At 29.9% G+C, this 23,237-nt stretch overlaps 2 protein-coding genes across 5 annotated transcripts in view; both read right to left on the bottom strand.

The window, feature by feature from the left end:
• LOC147816220 (histone deacetylase 9-like) overlaps positions 1-21,633 on the bottom strand; it is a 222,705-nt gene extending 201,072 nt beyond the window's left edge. Inside the window, exons 1-9 of one of the 2 annotated variants that reach the window (XM_087158397.1) lie at positions 21,566-21,633; positions 20,735-20,892; positions 20,077-20,132; positions 18,670-18,757; positions 13,191-13,258; positions 7,888-7,994; positions 4,350-4,426; positions 2,690-2,857; positions 871-1,783 (exon numbers count right to left, since the gene is read on the bottom strand). In XM_087158397.1, the coding sequence (XP_087014523.1) occupies positions 4,392-4,426; positions 7,888-7,994; positions 13,191-13,258; positions 18,670-18,757; positions 20,077-20,132; positions 20,735-20,791 (411 nt within the window). In that variant the 5' untranslated portion in view covers positions 20,792-20,892; positions 21,566-21,633 and the 3' untranslated portion in view covers positions 871-1,783; positions 2,690-2,857; positions 4,350-4,391. Of the gene's footprint in view, positions 1-870; positions 1,784-2,689; positions 2,858-4,349; positions 4,427-7,887; positions 7,995-13,190; positions 13,259-18,669; positions 18,758-20,076; positions 20,133-20,734; positions 20,893-21,565 lie in introns of those variants that run through there. The other variant, XM_087158396.1, reaches the window with a different exon arrangement.
• A 1,461-nt stretch (positions 21,634-23,094) lies between these two features.
• The window catches only part of LOC147816219 (uncharacterized), a 48,830-nt gene continuing 48,687 nt past the window's right edge, over positions 23,095-23,237 (bottom strand). For all 3 annotated transcript variants that reach the window (XM_087158394.1, XM_087158395.1, XM_087158393.1), the window contains one exon: positions 23,095-23,228. In XM_087158394.1, coding sequence (XP_087014520.1) covers positions 23,180-23,228 — 49 coding nt within the window. In that variant the 3' untranslated portion in view covers positions 23,095-23,179. The remainder of the gene's footprint in view (positions 23,229-23,237) is intronic.

The following is a 23,237-nucleotide window of genomic DNA, read 5'->3' as shown; positions in this document are numbered from 1 at the left end:
ATTCATTCCTCTTTTTAAATATTTTGAAAATAAAATAGTCCTTTATTGGTTAATAAATTTATAATTGACTTTTAATAGTTTTTAATAATTAGTCCTCCTTTGGTTTCATATTCACAACTGCTAATGAACTTAATTTTATTTTCATTTTATAACTGGCGTCGAACAGTCGATCCAATGTTTTTGAGCTTACGACTACTAATATTCCGTAGCCTTGTAATTTTGAACCAAATTCAGAAGACAATGGAACTCCTGAGTCAAGTATTGGGAGAAGTTTGTCTTTGTGGAGGACTTTTTGATAGAACTAACACGCATTTGCGTTAAATAGAGAGGAAGACCACGAAAACCTCCGATGGTTAGCCTGACGGCAAAGGGACTTCAACCCATGATTCATTTACCACTGCGGATAATTTAGGTCAGTACTGTGGTCGGTGCGAGCCGGGTGCGGAATTTGTATCGACCAGTCAAGGCTGGGATTCGAACCCGGTAAAAGAAGTTTGATCATTAAGGGTTTTCACAGATCAAAAATATTGTAAACCGCTAAGCTAAAGTATCGCAGAATAATTTAAAATGTTACTTCGATTCAAACTCTTAGCTAACCAAACTGATTAATTTATCACTGGCTCGGGCCTAAAGCGTTTGCCTTCCAATGAGGTGACCAGGTTCAAATTCCAGCTATGGCTGGTCTATACGAATTCCGGCTTGCACGAACCACAGTGCTGACGTAAAATATCCTCAGTGGTAGATGGATCATGGGTGAGAGTTACCTGGCCGCCAAGCTAACCATGAGAAGTTTTCGAGGTTTTCCTCTCCATATAATGCAAGCGCGGGTTAGTTGCATCAAAATGACCTCCATGAAGGCAAATTTCTCACAGTACTTAATCCGGGAATTCTCTTGTCTTCTGAATTGGGTTCAAAATGACAAGGTTACGGAGTTCAACATTAGTAGGAGAGAGTGGGGTCAATTGTAACATTTTTTACTTAACTATTTTTAACCAACTTTGTTAATTGACAGACGATCATCTGTCAATTAACTTTACTCGAGTAAAGTAGACTATCCTCTACTAGAAAAAAAAATAAATACCTTATTTTAAATGTTATTATATTAGTTATTAACAATTTTTGACAGTCGTGAACTTGTTACAATCGTCCTCACTTACGGAGTCAATTGTAACAGTTCATAAATTCAACTTAAACATAGTTAATTATACATATTATCATAGTTGTGATATATTTCTTTATTGGTCAAAATAGTAATAATATTTTAGGAGTAAAAATAATAATGAGCAGAGACCTAAAGGGTTAAACTTTTAACTTTAAGGGGTTAAAAATTTTAATTTATGCTGTGAAAGGTGACAAATAAAATAATGCTAATGCAACATAATATAAATGATATAGGAAACTATTGGTGGTTCTTAAAGAGTTAAGTAATGATTTGTAAACGTAAAATTATTAATTTTCAGCTGTTACAATCGTCCCTTTACTTCTTGTTACAATCGTCTCCAAGACGCCATTTCAGCTTCATTTGGCAAAAACAATGCTAGTTAATCAACAAAACTAATTTTTTTTATTGAAATGTTAATTAAGGTGTCCACTTACATATTCGGTTAATAATTTTTATTTGTTTAAACAAAATTACTTTGTTACAATATAATATTCTAATACCAAAAAAAGTACTTGCGTAGTGTGAAAATATCTTTTGTGATGTAACTCTTTCAAAAGTACATAAAAATGGTTGCCAGCAGGGGTGTACATGTAGATTTATTAAATACACCTTGTGCGCCACCTAGGAACCAAATCTAGAATCAGACACTCGAAATTTTTGCTCTGTTACAATTGACCACACTCTCCCCTAGTCTTAAGCCCGAAAAATTGGGTTACCTGTTTAACGACGGTTGTAAAATAAAATCAATTTGTAGAAGTTAGGTACAAAATGTTTAGACTGTAACTTTTTTAGCAGTTGAGAACATAAAAAGTTTTGACAGGCTAACAATTCCGTATTTAACGGTTAATGTTTGGTGTAAAATTAAAACACGTGGTTGTTTGGTCATAAATAAGTGAAAACTATTTTTTGACCTTATCTAACGACAATTTATTTTTTGATCTAACGTAAGGTGGTTCAATAAAAATAACACCGGCACACAACCCTGTACTTTATCTTTCCGGATCCAACCAGTTGACCGCTGCCACCAGAATTTTATTTTGAGAGAGAAATTTTATTGAAACTTTTGTATTTCTGGATCATACGTTGATTAAAACTTGCTTTTAAACTTCTTGTCGCATGAGCAAACGATTTTCTACTATAGCGCCTACTTTTGAATAAAAAAATAAAAAAAACAATCTTGTGTTTCGTAGGTCAGAACTCAGCTAAAATTTGATTCGCTTATAACCGTTTTTTAACTGTGATGGCTAACAAAAATTTTTGTCGAAAATTTTGTTTGACAAAATACGTAAAGAAGGAAACTATCAGTTTTATTTAAAATTTTAAATCTAATTATGTCATAAAAGTGCTTATTTTTCTATTCAAGGAAATTGTATAAAATATAGTGTATATTAGGTATTCATTTTTCTGGGTTACTTTTTAGTTTGAAGTTGTTTATTAACTGTATCGTGAAATATGTTTTCAGGGTTTAAATTTAACTGCAGGATATGAAATAATTGACAAAATGGATTAAAATTAAACTTTACTTACAGAATAAGCAGAAAGCATCTTTCTTTAGTATCTAAACTCATATTAGGAGGTTCAAAATCATTCTGGAATTAATCTCAGTCACACAGATTCCAAATAACGAACTAGATCCAATTTTGTCAGGTTGTTTCCTATTTATCAGACTACTGTGAAGAAACATATCCTACAAACCTAAATTACATTACATTATAATAAACTAGAGACAACATTGATATCAAATAATTTAAAGTCCCAAAAAACCAAAAAATTTAAAAAATCTGAAAAAATTAATAAAATCTGAAAAGAAATTAAGTTAACGACATTAAAAGCACACAGTACAAGGAAAACGACTTAACAATCACTAAACTAATAAACACAGAGATAAAAAAAACATGGGGTGGAAAACTAATTTACATCGGATCAAACCAAGAAAAAAAAATCTGAATAGCAGAACATTAAAAAAAATTCCTCGAAATATCTATCAAACACATTAAAAACACTTTAAGAAATTGTAAAAAATAAATAAATAAATAAAAAGGTTGAAAAAAATTGTAAAAATATACATACTTTTTTATTAAATAATGGAAATATTATAAAAGTGAACCCAGTGAAAGATGAAAATCAAGCATAAACAAGATAATATAAACAAAAAGGAACAAAAACAACGAACACAAATTTCATTCGATGCACAGAAAGAAAAATGCTACCATTAAAAACATAAACAAGATCACACACACTGGAACGAAATCGAAGAAACATTAGGAAAAAGTGGTATACCAATTAGAAAAACAAAACACCCATTCATAAAGCTAAAAAAAAAAAAAATTGGGAAAAGAAACATTGGAGAGAAAAATTATCCAAAAAAATAAATAAATTAACCATTGAAAAAAAAACGAACAGAGATTGTAAATGAAAAGCCAACACGCATTGGAAGTGAAAACCAAACACACATCTGCATGAAACCCAACCACAAACAACATAAAAGTGAAAAACGTCTTAAAAAATTCATCTATTTGAAAAACACTAGAAAACAGAGTGAAAAGAAGAATAGAGAAAAGGGTGGAAAAATTGGATTAAAGATTTGGATCAATTGGACTGGAGAATCATGAAGTATGGAGAAAGTAAAATAAAAAAATAAAATAAAAAAGAAATGAATAAAGGAAACATAACTCGAACAAACAGAGATCTAATACTAATATAAAAATTAATAGATATAATAATTAGAATTTGAAAACGGAAATAAAATAAAATGAAATTCGTCGCTTGTAATTCGAATAAAAAGAAAAAGGAAATACGTCAAAAATCCGATGAAAAAAATTAGAATAATGGATAAAAGCGTTCGATGTCGAATGTTGTTAAAACGGAATGAACAAAATTCGCCGCATGTAAAAGCGGGCAAATCTCGAACGTATGTTGCGAGCGGCACGCTGGAACGAAAATGTGCTAGTCGTCGGAAAAAAGAAAAACCCGAAATAAATTAATTCTGTTTCATATCCAAAGAAAAAAATGCATTAAAGCCACTTTACCTCATTCCAGCAATAAATGTGCGTGTACTTCCAGTATCGCACCAAGCATAACTCAGGATAAATAAATGTCTTACCTTACAAGTGTGAACTTACCTATCAACATAAGTACAAAAAGAACGCCCTTCAAAAAGTCTTTTTAAAGTTAAATTAAAACTTACCAATACTTTTTAGTTACTTTATATTGATTCATTTCATGAATGTTAGACACATAAATACTGAAGTTTATCTTCTGATTCTAGTTAGGAAAAATGAAGAAAATTAAATTCTATTCATAATGGCAAATCATAATATTGAATTGCATTTATTAATACTCATTCATTTAAGAAAAATAGTTTGTTCCTTATGCATAGCAATTTACTTAAACAAGATATATTTAAACATTGAAAGTAAAAAACATATTTACAGCAACGATTGTTTTGAAAAATACTTTGAAATGTGTAGTCTATTGCGATGTATTATAGCAGTCGTGAAACTTCTCAGCACCTTTGTTATCATTTGTAAACTTAATAAAGTTTAAAATAAAACATTGAAGTAATCTTTCATAGTCTTGAATTTTAATTATTTAATGTATTCATAGGAATCAAATCGTTTATAATAAATTGTATTCACATAGCAGAGCTACCAACATAGTTTCAAAGAAGAAAGTAAAAAAGGACCATCTTGTAGTTAAAAATATAACTTAAGAGGAAAATGTATATTTAAAACCATTTACATTCAGTTACTACAGCAAATCATTTAGTCAAGTCTATTTTTTTTTTTTTGTAAAATGTTGCTTAAACAGGATTGATTAACAAGGGAAAGACTCGATTTGAGAAATTCACAATGTAAGGAAACGTGGTTTAATAGAAGCATAGCTTGAGGGTGCTCACCTCTTAAAATTACCTCCAAAGAAAAGAATTTTAAAATGTAAGCGTTCCTTATACGAGGGTTGCTATTTATATTTCTAGCCTTGGCAACAGTAAGTGTTGCTAGGCCACCGCAGACGATTTCAATCGAAAGTTTGATATTTTTCAACATAAATTCAGCAGACAATTTACCATTATAGCTTCATTTGTGCTGTTGACAGTAAATTGAATCGTGAACATTTTCGTGCCATTATTTTTCATAACTTTCGACGTGGATTGTCAAGACAAGAGTGCTTCGATGAACTTAATTCTTTATTCAGCGATAAAGCGCCATCCTACAGCACTGTAAAAAATTGGTATAACGAATTTAATCGTGGTCGATGTTCGATCCAGGACGAATCCCGTGCAGGTCGTCCAAAATCCGTTGTTGTGCCAGAAAAGATCGATGCTGTGCGTGAACTGATAAAGCAAGATCGTCATGTGACATACCGTGAGATAGAGGAGTCTTTGGATATTAGTATGACTAGCATCAATAAAATATTGCATGAACATTTGAGCGTAAAAAAAATTTGTTCGCGTTGGATCCCGCATAATCTGACAAACGCTCAAAAAAAGGCTCGTGTCGAATGGTGCAAGGAAATGTTGGAAAAATACGTTCAAGGCACATCAAAGGCTGTGTATAACATCTACACAGGTGACGAATCATAGATCTATGCATATGAGCCGGAAACAAAACAGCAATCAACTGTATGGGTCTTCCAAGACGAGGCAAAACCAACAAAAGTTGTTCGAGGAAGAAGCACATCGAAACAAATGATTGCCTGTTTCTTCGGCATTAACGGTCATGTGGCAACAGTGGCGTTAGAGCAACGCAGGACGATCAATTCTGAATGGTACACGACCATTTGTTTGCCAGAAGTCATCGGAGAAATTCGAAAAAAGCAGAGGAACAGGTGAATCATTCTTCATCATGACAATGCGAGCTCTCACACATCGACTCAAACAAAGGCATTTCTGATGGAGCGAAAGAAGAACTGATGGGTCATCCGCCGTACAGCCCTGATTTGGCACCCAATGACTTCTTCTTATTCCCACACATCAAAAATAAACTACGTTGACAACGATTTTCGACTCCCGAAGAAGCTGTTGATGCATTCAAAACGCATGTTTTGGAGTTACCTCAATTGAACTGGAAAAAGTGCTTTGAAAATTCGTTCAAACGCATGCAAAACTGTATTGATCATCATAAAGAATATTTTGAAAAACAATAAAGCCAATTTCGATCCTATATATTTGTTTTTTCATTATTGGGCTAGAAATATAAATAGCAACCCTCGTAATCTAGCTACTCTTACTTCTACTGCAGCTCTATGTCTGAGAACTTCACAAGTTTAATAAGTAAAAAGTTTTCCTGATCACCACAAGCAGAATTATCATTAGGTAATATTTTTACCATTTTTCGACTAGTTAGGGTGTTTAAATTTTAACTGGAGTATTGTGTGAGATGACAGTATAAGTATCAAACGTTTTCTATAACGTTCAGCTATAATCAAAATGTTACTAGCTATTTCAACGACCAAAAGATCTTTATGCCCATCGAAATTTCCATTACTTTTCAACAAGCTATTGAGCTCAAAATGTAATTTAGTGCGTGATGTTAATAATCCAATTTGATATTATTCAATTCCTATTATTAATTCACACTCTTGTTCAATTGTTCAATAAAATACTTTTTTATTCATCCACTCAAGTGTTCAAATACATTTTTTTCAAACTTGTAGTGGATGATGACACTTGAAGTGAATGCAGTTTTTTCAAATATTAATTCATTCATTACATTTAGTTAGGAAATTTTTTTAATTATTTAATAAAAAGTAAGTAAAATAAAAACATTTTTGTTGACCTAAGTAAGAATTGAGTTCAATTTTTTTATATTACTTTTTTTAAAAAATAATGTTAGTAAAATTAATGGCACTACTTTAACTAAACTTAATTTTTAAGTAAGAACTCACAAAGAAAATTACAGACATCAAACTAAAATAAAAAGTTTAAAAAATTATTTTCTAAAATGTTTTAAATTGGAAAAATATTTTGATTTTTGTTAGACCTAAAATGGGTAACGAATCTTAACCAACACAGGGCGCATTATTAAAGTCATTGCCGGCGGACCATGCGATACTGGAAACAGCGCCCTAAGCTTTAGTTTGAAAAAAGAAGCTGGATCAAGAAGATATCAATATTAACTTCTTTTTCTTGAATTGTCTCACTGATATTGTCATAACGCTGTGTAAAATAGCTTTTTATATTTTACATACCACAAAAATATAAAATCAGTTTCAACTCTAAATGTTGATTTAAACATATGAACAAGATGAATAACAATTAGCCTCATTCATTGTTAAAAAAGAAAGTCGTTAGTTTAATTCATGAGAATATCACCTCAAGTATTCTAAAATAAATATCTATTATAGGTAATATTTATTATAGTAAATATTTATTATAGTCAATATTTATTATAGTCAATATTTATTATAGTGAATATTTATTATAGTCAATATTTATTATTGGTAATATTTCTTATAGTCAATATTTATTATAGGCAATATTTATTATTGGTAATATTTCTTATAGTCAATATTTATTATAGGCAATATTTATTATAGGCAATATTCAATATAGGCAATATTTTAAATAAGCATAATCTTTTATGACTAACAAATATCAAATCGTAAACATTAAAATTTATTTTTTTCGCTCTAAAGTGGACTCAAACAGTGTCCGATTCTTTAAAATAAACTATTCTTGTGGTTTTATTTTCAATAGAAATTACTGAAAAAGAATTTTGACTCACTGTCATTAGGGACTATGTCGATATTAGACATTATGTAGCAACAATACTCAATATTTTTTGATCCATGTATTTCTTTCATCATTGTTAGATCACTTGCTTGTCGAAATCTGAAATCCGTAAAGGAAACTATGAAATCTAATTAAAACGTGAGTAAAAGTATAGTTATATGCTTTCATAAATTGAAAATAAGGACCTAAAGTTCTTAACAAAAAGAAAGCGTAATTATTTTAATGGAAAAAGTTCAATTAACGTGTCTGCACTAGGGAAAAAAAGTTAAATTTGTCTCAAATTGTCAATAGTGAAAAGTGCTCTTCTTAAATTGAGGATGAGATTTATTTTGATGTTTTAAAATACTTGTTTTTAAACTTTATAAAATATTAGTCGGGGACCAGCTGGTTTGGCTTTTAAAGAAGTAGAATTTCAAATATTTCGAGATTTAAAATCAAAAAGTAAACCAATTTGTAAGCATAAAAACAGTTATTGTTCAAGTGTGAGGGGATTTTAATTTCTGCCTCGTTTAATTTCTTGCTTGATCTTATGGTATTGTGATCAATTTGTTATTAAAATGTTTAGTACAACATATGCTAACATTAAAAAAAAAACATACGCCAGTAATATCAATGGCGTCTTGATAAAAAATAAAATTATCAACCTTCCCAAAATCAAACTGCGCACTTCTTTTATTTATTAATTACCAGTATGGGGTGAAAAAAAAAGCATCAATAAATCTGTAATGAACAACACTGCAAAATAGTTCAAAAAATTTTCCCACAAATACCGACGTAAACAACGAAGTTAAAATAATTACAATGCTTTTTTTTATTTATAATTATTTGTTGACTCTTATTTCGTTTACATTATTAGCTTAAGCAAAGCTGATTTTTAGCAGTTAATCCTCTCAAAATAAAGGCTAACTTTATTCAGCATCATCTGACATATCTATTCACATAATAAATCTATTATAAAAATGTACAGTATTGTTGCAGCTGTAATCTGCACCAAATGAAATCTGCACTGCTGTAATCTGCACTCTAAAATACATTGTACCTATATAAAAGTATATTTGGTATCTATCAAAACTTCAACTATTACCATAATACCAGTAGTGACCATTGCCAAACATAGGTATCATTGATGTCAATAATAGCATGCCGACGGTGCCTCGTAATAAATAAATACATTTTCTGTACATAGCATATCTTTATGTCATTATTTATTATAAAAATTAATTCAGCATCTTTGACATCAATAATAGTTTGCTAATTTTTTTATGCTCGCTTAAACGACATTTCTACTGTTTTTTTTTTGCCTTTTAGTACATTTATTATTGTACTTTAATTAGTAATTTGCCAAAATTAGTTATTCTTGGCGTCCATAATTAAATTAGTGCTTTTTATGTTTATTCCTCAGTGAATTAGTTCCATGTTTCCAATAATTTTGTATTTTAGTACAAAACTTAAGCTTTTATTTCAATTAGCCTCAATTTTAAATTGTTTAGTCTTGTAAAATCACGGTTTAAAAGCATAATTATAAACAAAATAAACGCTTGTTTTCAAATAATCTTAGAAATAATAATTTGGTGGTGTAGTTTGCTTATTCACATTAATCACACAGATAACCTGTCATAACAATTAAAATATAAGTAAGTATAACTGGAAGCTCAATAAACAACTTTTTTATGATTAGAGCAATAAGCTATAATTTATCTTTAAAATATTTGAAGAAACTAAATCCTCCACAGCTTATTTTAAAACACTGGCTTCCACTAAGTCTATGAGAAAATTTTGTTCTTAAAAGTCTCTGTATTTAAAATGTAATTTTAAAAAATCAAAAATCGGGCTTCGTAATTAAGCTTATAATCTTACTTATTTAGATACATTTTTAATCTCGTATTTTTACAGCTGCTCACCGTATACCCAAAATACGGCATAGAGACACACAAACAGACACTCAAATTTTAAATTTAATTTTATGTATAGATTTGCTGCTTTTCTTGGCAACTCCAACATATTAGGTTAAATAAAACACATTTTTAGCAGCCCATCTAGTAGACGATCGTAGATTGTCCTTGTAGACGATCTTTTATAGTACCCCTAATAGATCCATATCTCCATTTTGTTTTGTAGTACAAAACTGATATTTTTCATTTCAATTACCGTCGCACCATTATAAAAAGACGTTTCAAAATGGTAACAAATATAAACACGATGGTTTCAAATAACCTTAGAAATATTAAATTTGCGATGTAGTTTGCTTATGCTACCATCATTACGTTAATCAATCAGTTAACCTTGCATAACTAATAAAATATATTTAATAATAACAGAACACGCAAATAACATCTTTTTTGATTAAAGGCATAACATAAAAAACATAACTGATGAAGTCTTTAAAATATTTGAGAAACTCAATCGTCTATTGCCTATTGAAAACAATGGCTTCAGTATTATCTGGCATAATACTGGTAACTCATGATAGTGAAAATTTACCAAAGTCAAGCTACTTTGTCCTGTACTTACATCTTATAAAACTGCAAAGTACTGGTGTCAATAAATGTTATGGCAGAATTTTATGGTATCCCGTAACGAATGAATACATTTTCTCCATCAATTTACATTTTTAGTACATAGCTAATTTTTTTAAATTTCAATTAGTACATATTTCCAAAAATAAGTAAGCATCATTGACATCAATATTATTTAACCGATTTTTATAAACGAATTAGTACCATTTTCTGATTAGTTTTTCCTATGACTTATTTTTTTATTTCAAATTGTAACGATTACCAAAATTAATTATCATTGACGTCCATAATAATTCCGGCATTGTACTTTCTCTTCAACGAATTTGTACTATTTTTCCCTTAATTTAGCCTTTTATTTCAATTACCATTGATTTTTAATTATTTATTTTTGTTAAAACCCGTTTTAAGAGTATAACTATAAATAAAATAAACTCGTAGTTTCAGATAACCATGAAAATATTAATCAGGTGACGTAGTCTGCTGATGCAAGCAAGATCACGTTCATCTTTCAGATAACCTGGCATAACGAATAGAAAAATAAGTATTGCAGAACGCGCGATAAACAAGTTTTTTTTGATTAGATCTATAAGCTAACAAACACTACTGGTGTTATCTTTAAAATATATGACAAAACTGAATCGTCTATAGCTTACTATAACAAAGGCTTCCGCTAAAGTCAATGAGAAAATTCCATTTCTTAAATGTCTCTGAATTTAAAAATCAAAAATCGAGCTTCGTAAAAAGCACAAAATATGGTTTCGTAATCTTACCCGCAATTACAAATACAGATATACATACACACGCACAAATAAATTCTTTATTTTATTGTATGCAAAGATAAAACAATGAATTTCAATTGTAAGGTTTTTTTTCACCAAAACGAAACTAACATTAACTGATTTTTTTCTTTCTTTTAGTTAAAAAAATAAACGGATTTGAACAGCAAATAATACATTTTCAAGCAAAATTCATTGTTAAATGGCACTTTTCAAGAACTAAAAGAAGTGTAACCAAGCAAATGAGTTTTTACGTTAAAAAGTTAAAATCAGTCTTAGCATTTATTCGACTTGGTGATTAAATTTCATTATTTACTGAATTGGTAAAAAAAAATGGACTTTAGCTGCCTACCAGTTATACACCGAAGAGCCATTACATTATGACCACCCTGCTAATAACATGTAGGACCACCTTTAGCTCTCAAAACTGACAGCACCCGCCGAGGCATTGATTCCACAAGGTGCTGATAGGTATTCTGAGGTATCTGGTACCAAGCGCTCACCAACTGGTCCTGCAATTCCCTCACATTACGAGGGGGTAGCGTGGCAGCACGAATTTGGTTTTCCAAGTAGGACCCCAAATGCTCTATTGGATTAAAGTCAGGTGAATTTGGGGGCCAAGACATGACTTGAAAGTCACTGGAATGTTCCTCGACGATTCGACCCTTATGACATGGTGCATTATCCTGTTGGTAAACACCATCCCCCGCAGAAAAAACTGTTGCCATAAATTGGTGAACCTGGTCTGCAACTATGTTTAAATAGCTTACAGACGTCAGGGATTGTTCTATGAGGATTATGGGTCCTAATGTGCCCCATAAAAACATTGTTCCTGGGCTAGAAGCCATGAAAACCTGGGCGAGCCCATTGTTATAGATGAAGAGTGGTCATAATGTAATGGCTCTTCGGTGTATTTGATTTTTGTAAGCCCACATGAAAGATTTTTCCTTTTCCTAATATTGAGACCCTTGTTTAAGTCAAAAATATTATTTATTTACAGAGCTCAAAAAAATAAAAGGAGCACCTGAATATTTTTTGATCTAATGATCGGATCTTTTAAGATCTAAAACTGAATCTTAATGGTTCGAGGAGAGGAGTGGGTTTCAGATATGCCAATTAATTAGATCAGAATATACTTTAGGTAACGAAATAAAACACAAAGTGTCACTCTGAATATATCTTTTTTATTCGACCTTCAAATTATAGACGGTAGACAAAATCTGGAAAATATGTCGGATTTTAAAATATCGACTTTTTTAAAATTCAATTTCTCAACTACTCTTCGACCAATTTCGCTCAAATTTTACATTTTGCCATGTAAAATTATGTTCTTTAAAATGATGGCGAAAATTGTACATGACAAAAGTTGTTTGACACTAATTAAATAGTATAATAAAAAAAAACAATAAATATATATTGAAATATACTTTTTAGCATGCAATTAACTTCGGATAAACTAATTTTTTAGCTGCGTTCAAATTTTTTTCAATTAGCTTAAAAAGTTTTCGAGTTACGGCGAAATGCACAAGAAATAAAATTAAAATAAAGGGATTTAAACTTAGAACCACTCTCTGACCAAACTATGGGGACCATGTTTCCTAGATTGCAGCTACTCCCTTAATTTTTGGATCAGAAATTCGGATTCATCTGAAAAAGATCGATTTATATAGAAAAGAATACCTTTTTGTGTCGGATTTCGTAACTTTAAATATCGTATGAACTAATTAATTAGCGTATTTTAAATAATCACTTTGAACCTCTAAGATTAAGTTCTAGAACGTGAAGATCTCATCAAAAGTTATTCTGGGTGGTCCGTTTATTTATTTGTTTGGCGCTCTGCATATATTTAAATATTTTTAAGGACTTTTGCATTAAATATATTGCAATTTTGTTAAAAATTATTTTAATAAACGAAAAATTGTCGTTGACTGTAGTAACACATTATGAATTTATAAATTCATTCACTTGCCCATAAATAAAGTCACTGCTGTTAATATACTTACTCGTTTTTAATAAGCTTATTCACTGATCTTAAAGCCATCCACCCCTTGTTTGTTGAATGGAAATGATCCTATCTGGAAAATGCAAAAATTACATGAAATTGTGCTTTTTCTGCTGTAACATTATTAAAACTTTTGCAACAAGAACTCTAATTATAAGGAAAGTTAACATAACAATATTTTATTTCTTTATATTTTATTTTGTAACCGTCGTTGAACAGGTGACCCAAAATTTGGGTTTACGGCTAGTCAACTCCATAGACTTTTAATTTTAAACCCAATCAATAAGATAATGGAACTCCTGGATCAAGTATGGGTAGAAATTTGCCTTTATCTAGGACTTTTGGATGGAACTAACCCGCATTGATGGAACTAACCCCATGAGAACCTCCCATGTTTAGCCTGGCCGCAAGAGGACTCTAACCCGTGATCCGTGTACCACTGAGGATATTTCACGTCAGCACTGTGGTTGGTGCAAGCTGGATGCGGAATTCGTTACAAGTCTTAATTAAAAAAGAGGGAAAAAGTAGGAAATGTAATGATATAATAAGCATTTCGAATCACAAAATTAAGTAAAAATTAAATAATAAATTCACGACCTTCTTATTTAAAAAAAAAAACACTAGTTGTTAAAAAACAAGAACTAGAAGAGGAAGCGATTAGAGGATGTTAACCCAGAAGAGATGGTTTAATATGCTTTGAATTGATTTTTCAATTTTTGGCTGATAAATTAAGCAAAAATTTTGTGGGCGTTACCTAATGTTTAAAACTTAACGTTAAAAACGTTTACCTAAAACTGGAAAATGTCTGAAAGGAAAATTCAATTTTTTAGTTTGCCTTGCGTGAAAATAATCTTAATCTTTTTCCCGCCATATTTTTGTCAGGTTGAGTAACTATTAAGGAACAGAAACAAAAAGACAAATTATTAGATTTAAAGACTAATTTATATCACGTGTTTTCTGAGCCAAAAGTAAGCTAAAACTCTTTATAGCCGTGTTTTATTTTGTAATGGGAGGCAAGCTTCAACTTTATGACCAAAATACCTAATACTTATTTTGGATGTAACCTTTTTTGGAGAATGGACTACTAATTTTTTTATGACTTAATGTTTGAAGGAGAAATTTGAGTTTGTGGCTTGTAAGTAAAAAATTGGCTAAAAGTTTTTAAACATTATTTTTTTAGAGGGTAAGGTAAGATTTCCTGAATATGGAATAAAGCATAAATGCAGAATTGAATTTTAGGTTAAAATTTTGCTAACTTGTTTCGGCGTTGTAAAGTTAAAATGGGCTAATGATTTCCATCTATCGTGGGCACATAAGTTTTTTAATAGGATCAAAACTTGAAGGCAATATTAACTCTTTTGTTACGGTAACCTGCTCTGCTGAAGTACCACCAAATAGTACAACACACCAAGAAATGTGCACATTTCACGTTACAATTCGTATTACACTATACTTTTATACCTAACTAATATTTCACTCTTAAATATAATAAATAGAAACTTGTTAAATATTACGCCCTAAGACGCGATGGCTCAGGGCTAGAGCGTTCGCCTTCCAATCAGGTGAACCGGGTTCGAATCCCGGCAACTGCTAGTCGATATGAATTCCACAACCAGCTTGCACCGAAAACAGTGCTGACGTAAAATATCCTCAGTGGTAGACGGATCACAGGTTAGAGTTCCTTTGCCGTTAGGCTTACCGTGGAAGGCTCTCGTGATCTTCCTCTCCTTGTAACGTAAATGTGGGTTAGTTCCATCAAAAAGTCCTTCACGAAGGCAATTTTCTCCCTACACTTAATCCAGGAGTTCCCTCGTCTTCCGGATTTGGTTCAAAATTGCAAGGCCACGTAGTTGAACATCAGTAGTCATAAACCCAAAAATTAGTTCGGCAGTTCAATGACGGTTATAAAAAATATATTATGCCATTTCAAATGTAAGGAAATAAAAAGAATATAAAAATGTAAGGAAAAATGAAGGGGGAAGACGCTGGATACCCTGGATTGCGTGAAAATCGGTTCTGTTTTCTAGTGGACAAATTCTGAATTACACTTCAATAGTAAAAAAGAATGACCCTACCATATTGGCGAATTGTTGTTAATTTTACAAACAAAAGCAATTTAATAATATTGGATTCAATCAGCCTTATTCAGATCCAATGAAATACTATTTTTCCTTTTATAGGGATTTTTTTTAAATATTTCCCTAAACATAGGGATATTTCAGTAAACGTAAAAAAAAAAAAAAAAAAAAAAAAAAAAAAAAAAAAAAAAAACGAGAAAATTTTAATTTATTCGGGAGAGCGAGAGAATCACGCGAATTCCAGTAGTCTTCCCTAAAAATCCAGTAGGGTTGCTGGAAAAAAACGGACTACTTTGAATAACTTTTGACACAATGATCGGATCTTCACGGTCAAGGACCCAAACACAATTTTAGAGAAGGTGACCTCGAATATACTAATTAGAGCAGACAATATTTTAAGTTACGAAATCAGACATAAAAACGCGCTTTCTCCGAATAAACATACCTTTTTTTCAACGGATTCGCGTTTTTGACACCCAAAATAAAAATATTTTTATTATTTTTAATTTTTGTAAATATTTGATATTTTTTATTATTTTATTAAATGATAGTTGAAAAGATTCTAAATAGTTAGATACATAATATCATACGTAATTTTGCAAAGCAAAATACAAAATTTAAAAGAAATTGGTAAAATAGTTCTTGAGAAATCTAAATAGTTTAAAAGGAGACCAATATTTATAATTTGATTTCTCAGGAACTATATTCAGCCCCGATTTCGCCCAAATGTTTTGACATGTAAAATTACAACCTTTAAAATGATGTAAAAATTGCATACCTTACAATTCAATTTCCGACTATTAATAAGTAAAGTTGAAAAATAAAACATTAAAAATTTACCAACATTTATATTTTACTAGGAATTATCCTTGGAAAAACGAATTTTATATTTGTGAGCAAATTTTTTTAAAATCGCTTAAAAAGTTTTTGAGACATGCGAAATATACAAAAAGTGAAATTAACATTAAAGGGTCCAAAATTTGGGTCGCTCTCCTGACCAAACTATCAGGACCATATTTCCTGGGCTGCGGCTATAATACGAATCCGTTAAAAAAAGGTATTTTATTTCAGAGAAAGTGCATTTTTATGTCTGATTTTGTAACTTAAAATATCGTCTGCAATAATTAATTAGCATATTTGAGAACACAGCCCTCAAACTGTTAAGTCAACTCAAAAAGTCAAGTTGGCGAAAATGAATTTTTAGCGCGCAAAAAAGCTTTTTTGAAAGTGTCCTCGTAGGAGCAAACATTGCAGGATAAAATCTTAAATTTCGTTGCAAAATATTAGTTACTTTTTAAAGTTAAGAAAAAGCTATTTTAGCCGTGATTTTTACTTTGGTTGCAATTTTCTTCCTGGTTAACGAGTTTCTTAAGGTTAATAATCGTCTACAAGGGTTCAACGTTTCGAGGCAAAACTCAGACTTGAAGTTTCTAGGTCAAATATTAGCTAACACTTGCCATAAAATTGTTACTTACAGTTTTTTTAATAGTTTAACGTATGGATTAACGATGTATTAAAAAGACTATAAATATGGAGTCAAAATTCAAACTTGTGGTTTTTATTGTTAGAAATTAGATAGAACTTGTGCTTTTTAGGAAAATTTTTTCGTTTTTTAGGGATGCAATTTTTTTCTGATGATTTAACGTAGAAGTGCCAACAAACTACTCACGAAAGTAGTAAAGTGGTAGGCAGACCCATATAAATATTAGAATTTTAAAATTTGAGTTAGTTTTTCCTACTTAAAAAATCCCTTGTCAGAGATGCCAACTGCTCCGGACACGCCAAAATAATTTTAAAAAAACGGTAAATAATTACAAAGTTAATTTTGAAAATATTTGACTATTTTTGATTGCTTTTTAAAAGGTATAGCATGACATAAGTACTATAACTTGGTGAGTTATATAAGCCTACGAATTATTTATAAATAGTGGTGGATAAAAATCAACTAAATTGAATTAATTAAACCAAGAATCACAATTGATAAACTACCACTTTAAATTATATATTTGCTGTCCGGAGCAAGTTGGCATCTCTGCCTTGTACAAGAGTTAAATACAAGAATTAAATCTGAAATACATCTAGCTTAAAATTTCAATTGTATTCAAACATTTATATTAAAGTGAAATGAGATGCATTTTTCACTAATTCAAAAATAACGAAAGAAAAGTTAACTATTATGATGCACTGTAAAATCGAATTTAGAAACAAACATTTTCATTTTTTTTAAACACACCGTACTTCTGTACAAACTGTAAATAAATAAAGGCACTAAACTATTTGCAACTAGAACTGTCTACAGGTCTTAAAAAGAGTGAATGTTGTAAAAATGAGCTAGTAATAATGTGAAAATAAACTTCAAAAAATGCACTGAACTAGCAGAAGTGTCTAAAAACGCAAAACATGGCTCGTGATAGCTCAGGGGATAGAGCGTTCGCCTTCTAATGAGGTAAACTGGGTTCGAATCTCAGCGATGGTAGGTCGATACAAGTTTCGGGTCCAGCTTGCGCCAACCACAGTGCTGGCTTAAAATATTCTCAGTGGTCGCTCGCGTCTGGCTAACCGTGGAATGTTTTTGTGGCTTTCCTGGCCATGTAATGCAAATGCGGGTTAGTTCCCTCAAAATGTCCTCTACGAAGGCAAATTTCGCTCAATACTTGATTTCGATCAATACTTCGCTCAATATATCCAATATCCAATGCAATAATCGTGGTAAAAATGTCATTAATAACATTACTTTTCGAAAGAGTCATGGAAGCTCAGGGGATAGAGAGTTCGCCTTCCAATGAGGTGAACCGCTTCCGAATCCCAGTGATGGCCGGTTGATACGAACTCCGGCCACAGTGCTGACGTGAAAAATCATCAGTGGTAGACGAATCATGGATTTGAGTCCCCTACCCGTTAAGTTAACCGTGGGAGGTGTTCATGGTTTTCCTCTCCATGTAACGCAAATGCGGGTTAGTTCTATCAAAAAGTCCTCCGCGACGACACATTTCACCCAATACTTGAGCCAGAAGTTCCCTTAGTTTCCGGATTGGGTTCAAAACTTTAAGGCTACGGAATTGAACATCAGTAGTCGCAAACGCAAACTTGGGTCAGCTGTTCAACGACGGTTATAAAGTAAAATAAAAATGTAAAGAAAAATAAAAAAAATGCCGATCTCATCAAAATTCGGGCTTTACTCATATGTTATGTAAACTCATATGTTATAAAAACCAATAAAGTTTATCGCTGAATGATGAGCAGCTTGAATAAACTGTCGATAATTTCAGATTCCCAAAAGTGGTCATAAATAGATGCGGTCGCTAGATAGAGGTGATCTTTCCTGGATGTTTCACTTTTCTTGTTAAAATAAGCACAACAAAGATATTTTTCTAAAACATTAGTTTAACAAACAAATCTTACCCAATCAAGAATGAGTATCTTCTCAAGCTTCAGCTTTTCTCTTAGCTGTTTCGCTGCAATTGCCACAGAATTAAAGAAGCAGTAACCCCTGTAATATTAAAGAATGTTGGTGTAAAAATTTAATCTTAGTTTATAGAGAAGTTTCATTCTGCTTTAATAATATAGAAATATATTAAAAATTTTGAAGGGCAATGTAAATGAAAATGTCTTATTTACTGTTATTTATTTATTTTTTAAAAAGGCTATAACTAGGCTATAGCTTTTTTAAAAATGCTTTAGCTTTGTGAAAGAAAATATTAAAACAATTTCCACAAATATATCCTAGACAGTTTTGAGTATATTTAAATTTAGTAAAACATTGAAAATAGATTGATAAACTAATTAAAATATTGCAATACATTTTTGAACTTTTTATGAGGGCATTAATCACTTTTGTTAAATTTAAAAATTATTTCTGTAGTTACATACTGGATAAAAAAAGTGCATGAACCAAAACATGATGAACTCTCAAAACTATTTACAAAGTAAAGTATTTCAAGATTAATATAAGCTATTTTTAAAAAGTCCACCAGTATCTAGAATTTCTTGACAATTACTATATTTCTAGTTGAAGTCATAGTCTTGTATGAAATTGCCTTTTTTTTATTTCCTAGAAAGTTTGAGAAACATTTCTGTAAAAAATTCTTTTCATGAAACAATCCCACTGTTTTTCCTGTCTTGAATAGAAGGCTCCATGTGAAAATGAGAATTGCTCTCTTACCCTAATCCCCCTAATTTATTTATTCCCACTTAAATTCAAATTATATTCCCTTTATAATTTTAATTTATGAATTATCCCTTTATTTTAATAGCATTTGTTTTTACGTTAGAGACCAAACTCTTGATTTTTCATGCATGGCATAACTTTTTTTTTATCACTCTGATACTTTTCTCTCTCTCTGGTACTCTTTCTGATACTTTCATGAATAATAATAGACAATAATAGACATGAATAATAGACAATAATTTTAAAATAATTATAAATATTAAAGGTTATTTTATTGTATAGAAAATTTGTACCACGATAAATTATCTTTGTTAGTGTGATGACTGTAATATTGCAACAGGTTAATTAGATATCTGCATATAAATGCATAATGCATTATGCATAATGCATATAAATGCATTTTGGTTAAAGATAAATACAATTGATTTTGGTTAAAGATAAATGCAATTTATTTCTGTTAAAATATATTTTTATTGTAATTTATATATTATTATATTTTTTATAAATTTATATATTTATGTTTTATATATTTTTATATGTTTTATATGTTTTTATATATTTTATGTATTTATATATTTATACATTATTATTATACGATATGCATATATATTTCAATAAAAAGCATTCAAGGAAAAACTTACATTGCTTGTTGATGTTCCGCATGATGTCCAGGAGGGCGGACGATAGCAAAACCATTCTACAAATAAATAAAATATTTTATTGAAAAAAAAGTAGACTATTTGTAGATTTATGTACAAATCTTGTAAAAAAGACTAAACAAAAAATATACTTGGAAAAACATCAATTGATCTTCGAAGCTTCTTATATAAATTATTTTAAAATATCGAAATAAGTATTTCATTTAAAAAGTGCTGTCACCGTTAAATCTGTTACTCTTTTTCCCCAAACTGCTTTAACCAACGGTTTGGTGCTTTTTCCCCTTAGTTAAAATATGTAATGATGAAATTATTTGTGTTACTGCATTTTATTGCTAAAGTCTTCAACTCCTCAGTAAGCTTTGCCCTTTAGGGACTTAAAGTATCCCTAAAAACTTTAGTCTTGGAAAAAAGTAATGTTTGAAGGAAAACGAAATTAAATATGCAAAGAATCAATGTAAGAAAAACAAAATTATTCTTATAGAAGTCATGAACAAATTAATTTGTTGATTTAAAAGATGTAGAAAAGCAAAAATTTTTCAAGGTTACTTATATAGTAACATTTTTCTGTATGATGATTGATAATAAGCTTATCATTGTATTGCATAACTATCAAGCATTAAAATATAGATATTAATAATACCTCTATTTCATCTGTTGCTACTTTCATGGCCAATTCAACAACACATCCAGTAGCCATTCTTGCAGGACTTGCTGTGCGTAGATCATTTCAAGTTGTGTCAGAATCTACACCAATGCCACCACAAGGGAACATCACAAAATTCTTCATTGGAAGATCAGCTGCAATTGATTAAATATTAAACTTTTATTTTTAATTACTATTATCATTAAATTATAAACTTATAAAAGTCATTTGAAGTAAAAGAAAAGTTTCAAATTACATTAAAATTAGATTTTAAAATTTTTTTTAAAATTTCCATTTTAAATTAAAGGGGTAACAAACAATAATTTTAATTAAATAAAATAATTATATTATTCAGTTTCTTAAATTAAAAATCTTTAATTTAATACCTATTTAAACTGAGAAATATATTTCAATGCAGTTAGAAGTTAAGTAGTTCTTTATTAAAAAAAGAAAAGATTTATATTTTAAACTCATATAGTTTGCCGATACAGAATGTTATTAGAGAAGTAAAACAGTGCTTAAATAATTAAGTTTCATCTTTCATTCAATTTTTTATCTCGTTAAGTTAATTAAAGTTAAATATGAACAAGAAATTGCTTGAAACAGACAAAAGAATTGGATGATTTGGTTAATTTTTATTTTAAAATTTAAACTTAATGTATATCTCGGTGAAATTTAAAAACTGTTAAAAAAAGTATTTACAACAATAAACTGTTTAGTTTCACCATATATTGTAATCTAGTTTTAATATAACGTAAAAATTTTTTTCAACCTTTGTATGAATGAATAATCATAAAACTGTTATCAAAACAAAAACCATTTTAATACCTAGTTTGCTGGAATCAAGTTTCGGTCGATTCAAAGGATTGGCCCCAAATAAGAGAGTATATGATTCACTAAACAAGCAAATAAAAATAAAATGTAATATTTTAATAAATTGTAAATTTAGGATTTAATATAAGTTATAAGAATGCACATTAAAAGTTTTTTCAAAGCATACCTATGACAAGACTGGATTTCTTCTAGGTGTTGCTTTCCTGGATCTGACTCTCTGGAAAGAATAAAATAAAAAGCTTTCATTTAAAAGTTTTTAAACATTGAGAATGAATATGAATTTATTTTATAACATAAAATATTTCCAATTAGAATATATGTCATTAAGTATTACAGAAATTTAATTACATGTAATTGCCTATATTTTGCCTACTTTCGTAAATTTACAATGTGATTGAATTCTTTTAATGTAAGCTTGTTAAACTTATAACCTCTGTAGTTCTAATGATCTTTCATTCCAGTCTTCTTTAAATCATAATAACATCCTTTTTTGAAATAATTAAAAATTTATATGATTACATACCTCAACAATTCCATTTCATTTAGGCAAAGGAAAATGTTATTTATAAAATGACTGGTCATTGCAGTAATTTAATAATTAGCTTATAATTAAAAGAAATTAACATTACAGTTTAAGTATCATATAGCGAGATATAAAATTTTAGAGATATAAAAATAACATATTTTAAAATATAGGTATCAAATTTCGTTCAAGAATGCTTTAGCATATTTTTCATCGAAGTTGCTAAAAAAGCTTAAGCTCTTCAGCATCTTGCAAAAGTGCAACTGTTTACGGAAGCATTAAAATATATATATATATATAAAATGAATCATTACATTTCCCCCTCCCAAAAATGGCATACGTTTGTTAATACTTTTCTATTTATTTCTATATTCTAAGTTAAAAGGATACTTTTGAGGAATTAAAATGTGGCTAACTGTAATAATTAGAATGTAATACAAAATATCCAAATACAAAACTCTTCAATAAAGGCAATTTTTTAAATATGACTAGTATTTTGTTCATAGGAATCTACTTTTTATGACACTCAGTCTATTTGAGTTCTATCACAGAACATTTTGTCTTTCTTAATATATTACCTCCTAATATTTGTGGATTCTCCTTAGGTAAGACTTTTCTTATATTTTTATCTACACTAGAATTTTCTCTTGAGCTAATTTGATTGATTAGATATCCAATGAGTTTACTTTTGTATTTTTGGCAATGATAAGATTTGTTTAGTATAGACAAAGGCTATTAAGAACACCAAATGAAAATAAATGCAAATATTGTGAACATGACAAAAAATTAAGTTGAGATCTTTTGACTATTTTGAGCCACGGGATTTGGTTATCTGTTTTTGTTGCACCATTTAATTTTACATCGAATCATTAAATAATTGCATAATTACGAAAATGTGGCATTGTAAGATTATGAAAATGTTAATGGACAAAAATAAAAATTATGTATTTATTTGTTTTATATAAATGAGATTTGTTTAATATTCGAAATTGCCTCTTACCTCGCATCTATTAAGAAGACTGGTTTCCTGTAACCTTGCCCATATACTTTGTAGGCGACCACCATGTTCAGGATGATGAGCACTGCTACCACAAACACATTGATGTTTTAACATTAAACTGTCGTACACAACACCTGTTAAAA

This window comes from Parasteatoda tepidariorum, chromosome 2 (assembly GCF_982258835.1).
Source record: "Parasteatoda tepidariorum strain Cologne lab strain chromosome 2, Ptep-v5.0, whole genome shotgun sequence".
NCBI classification, from domain to species: domain Eukaryota; kingdom Metazoa; phylum Arthropoda; class Arachnida; order Araneae; family Theridiidae; genus Parasteatoda; species Parasteatoda tepidariorum.
Note: the sequence above shows the minus strand (reverse complement) of the source record. Positions and strands in the feature narration are given on the sequence as shown.